This window comes from Nematolebias whitei, unplaced genomic scaffold (assembly GCF_014905685.2).
Source record: "Nematolebias whitei isolate Nwh7 unplaced genomic scaffold, NemWhi1 Nwh_scaf_6472, whole genome shotgun sequence".
NCBI lineage: Eukaryota > Metazoa > Chordata > Actinopteri > Cyprinodontiformes > Rivulidae > Nematolebias > Nematolebias whitei.
In genome coordinates, this window is record NW_023625017.1 from 1 (window position 1) to 3,504 (window position 3,504).

General features: G+C 45.0%; 1 protein-coding gene across 1 annotated transcript; it reads left to right on the forward strand.

Annotated features, from left to right (window-relative positions):
* Positions 1 to 735: 735 nt before the first annotated feature.
* Positions 736 to 1,394, forward strand: LOC119429736 (the record flags this gene model as incomplete). The annotated part of the gene is made up of 1 exon (XM_037697304.1): positions 736 to 1,394. A coding segment is annotated over exon 1 (659 nt), but the record flags the coding sequence as incomplete, so codon positions are not given.
* Positions 1,395 to 3,504: the final 2,110 nt, after the last annotated feature.

Consider the following 3,504-nt stretch of genomic DNA (forward strand, 5'->3'; position numbering starts at 1 on the left):
CAGGTGGAGCTTTTGATTGGCATGAATATGCCCAGAGCTCTAGAACCTTTGGAGGTCATCAAGAGTGAAAATAATGGACCTTTTGCCATTAAAACTGTGCTTGGCTGGACAGTAAATGGGCCACTTGACCGAGAATGTTGTAAAAGACCAGGTTGTCTGTCAACAGTCATCATGAACAGAATTTCTGCTGTTACATTGGATAACCTATGGAAGCAACAATTCAAGATAGATTTTCCTGAGAGCAGCCACGATGAGCAAATGGGGCTGTCAAAGGAGGATTCCAAGTTTCTGGAGTTGGCCAGTAAGACGGTAACCTTGTGTGATGGACACTACAGCATTGCCCTGCCTTTGAGAGACCGAGACATAAGAATGCCTGATAACCGTGCAATTGCTGAACAATGTGCCTTAAGCTTAAAGAAAAGGTTACTCAAAGATAAAGACTTCCACAAAGATTATACTGCCTTCATGAAAGAGCTCATATCCAAAGGTTATGCAAAAAGAGTGCCAACCACAGACTTGAAGCGCAGTGATGGAAGGGTTTGGTATATCCCTCACCATGGGGTGTACCATCCTACCAAGGGAAAGATTTGGGTCGTCTTTGACTGTGCTGCATCATTCCAGGGTGTTTCTCTCAATGCACAACTTCTGAGTGGTCCCGATTTAACAAATAGCCTGGTTGGTGTGCTGACTAGGTTCAGAAAAGAGCCTGTTGTTTTGATGTCTGATATTGAAGCCATGTTCCATCAGGTGCATGTGCCTGAGGAAGATGCTGACCTATTGAGGTTTCTCTGGTGGCCTGGTAGTGACTTCAATCAGATCATGCAGGAGTACCGGATGGGCGTTCATTTATTTGGAGCAACATCCTCTCCAAGTTGTGCCAACTATGCCCTGCGGAAATGTGCAGAAGACAACAAAGCAGATTTCAGCCAGCAGGTGATTGACACCATTCTGTATAGTTTCTATGTGGATGACTGCCTTGCCTCAAAATGCACTGAAGAGGAAGCCATATCTCTTTACTCAGACCTCAGACTCATCTGTGCCAAAGGCGGCTTCCACTTAACGAAGTGGATAAGTAATAGCCGCAGCGTCCTGGCAGTAATACCTGAAGAGGAAAGAGCTAAAGAGGTTAAAGACCTAGATCTAGATTGTGACCTCTTGCCTGTTGAGCGAGCATTGGGAGTATGGTGGTGTCTGCAGTCAGATGCATTTAAATTCTGCATATCCATCCCAAACAGACCTTTGACCCGAAGAGGGATCCTTTCCACTGTCAGCACCTTCTATGACCCCTTGGGATTCTTAGCTCCTGTTATTTTCATAGCTAAAAGAATCCTTCAAGACCTGTATCAGAAGGGGATAGGATGGGATGATGCTATTCCATCAGCTGTTGCTCAAGAGTGGGAAAGCTGGATGGAAGAATTGCAACTGTTAGACAACATCAACATCAGAAGATGCTTGAAACCTACTGATTTTGGAAAAGTAACCATCGCTCAGTTGCACCATTTTGCAGATGCGAGTGAGAAGGGGTATGGTGCTGTTACCTACCTATTGCTGCAGGACAGTTTCTCCCAGATGCACCGTTCCTTCATAATGGGGAAGTCCAGGTGGCACCTTTAAAACCAGTCACAATTCCCCATATGGAATTGACGGCAGCTGTATTGGCAGTTCGCATGGACATACTGAGGAGAAGAGAACTAAGGCTATCTCTCCTTGATTCGGTGTTTTGGACAGACAGCACCTCTGTATTGAAATACCTCAATAACAAGACTTCCAGGTTTCGTGTTTTTGTGGCAAACAGAGTGTCAGAGATTCTTAGGGCTTCTGACGCCTCCCAGTGGAGATATGTGAATACAACAAATAACCCAGCAGACCTCGCTTCTAGGGGTATGAAGGCAGAGCCTTTTCTACATGACACTACATGGTTATCTGGCCCTGCATTTCTCACACAGCCAGAAACAGATTGGCCTGTCAACCCAGAGAAAATACAAGAACTTCCACATGAAGATCCTGAAGTCAAACTGTCTGCTTCTGTTGGTGTTTCCCCTGCACAAGACGACGATCATCCCTTGGCTCTTTTGATTCATCGTACTTCATCTTGGACCCGTCTTGTCAGAGTGATGGGTTGGATTTTGAGATTTAAAACATTGCTCTTGCATCACAAGAGAAACAAGACACATTTCCAGCCTGCATCTGAAACAACCCAGTCTGAAGGTGCTCATTACAGGGTTGAGCTCCGTACTGGCTTTCTTTCATTAGGAGAGATTGAGGATGCTGAGATGCAGATAATCAAGTTCTGTCAGAAGAAAAGATATTCTGAAGAAATCTCCTGTCTCCAAAAGGGAGAGAACGTCAAACGAAGCAGTCACATATACAAGTTAAATCCCGTTTTGATGGATGATGTGCTGCGTGTTGGAGGGCGTCTCAGTAGGGCTGTCATGTCTGAAGATTCTAAGCATCCTATCATTGTTGCTAAAGATCTTCATATTGCTGACCTTATTCTTCAATGCATCCATAAAGGGGTGGGTCATGGTGGTAGGAACCACATACTTTCAAAGCTCCATCAGAAATATTGGATTCCTAGTGCTGGTGCATTGATTAGAAAGATCATGTCGAGGTGTGTGACCTGCAGACGGCTTCATGGAGCTGCAGGCCAGCAACAAATGGCTGACCTGCCTGAAAGCAGAGTAACCCCTGAGAAACCCCCCTTCAGTTTTGTTGGAGTGGACTATTTTGGTCCATTTGAAGTGAAGCATGGGAGAAGTCTTGTGAAGAAATATGGAGTTATCTTCACATGTTTGGCGATCAGAGCAGTACATATTGAGGTTGCCTCATCTCTTGACACAGACTCTTTCATTAATGCCTTACGACGTTTTATTGCAAGGCGAGGTCAAGTACAACAGCTGCGGTCTGATAATGGTACCAACTTTGTGGGCGCAGAGCGTGAGCTGAGACGAGCTATTGAAGATTGGAATCAGGAAAAGATCTCTGATGCGCTGTCACTAAAGGGAGTGGAATGGATCTTCAGTCCTCCAGCTGGGTCGCATCATGGTGGAGCATGGGAGAGCATTTGTTCCATCAGAAAGGTCCTTAATTCCACCCTGCAGACACAGCACTTGGATGAGGAAGGACTTCAAACTGCTCTCTGTGAAGTGGAGTCAATCCTTAACAGTAGACCAATTACATTGGAATCCACCGACCCAAATGATCTGGAAGCTTTAACACAGAACCATCTTCTCTTACTCAAGTCTAATCCAGGCTTACCACCTGGTTTATTTCAGAAAGAGGATGTTTATGCACAGAAACGATGGAGACAGGTTCAATATATATCTGACCTGTTCTGGAAGAGATGGATTAAAGAATATCTGCCTCAACTTCAACAGTGCCAAAAGTGGATGAAGATGAGACGCAACTTTGTTCCTGGAGACGTGGTCCTTATAATGGATGACTCTGCACCTCGTGGTTCTTGGATCATTGGCAGAATCACAGAAACTGTGCCAGATAAAAATG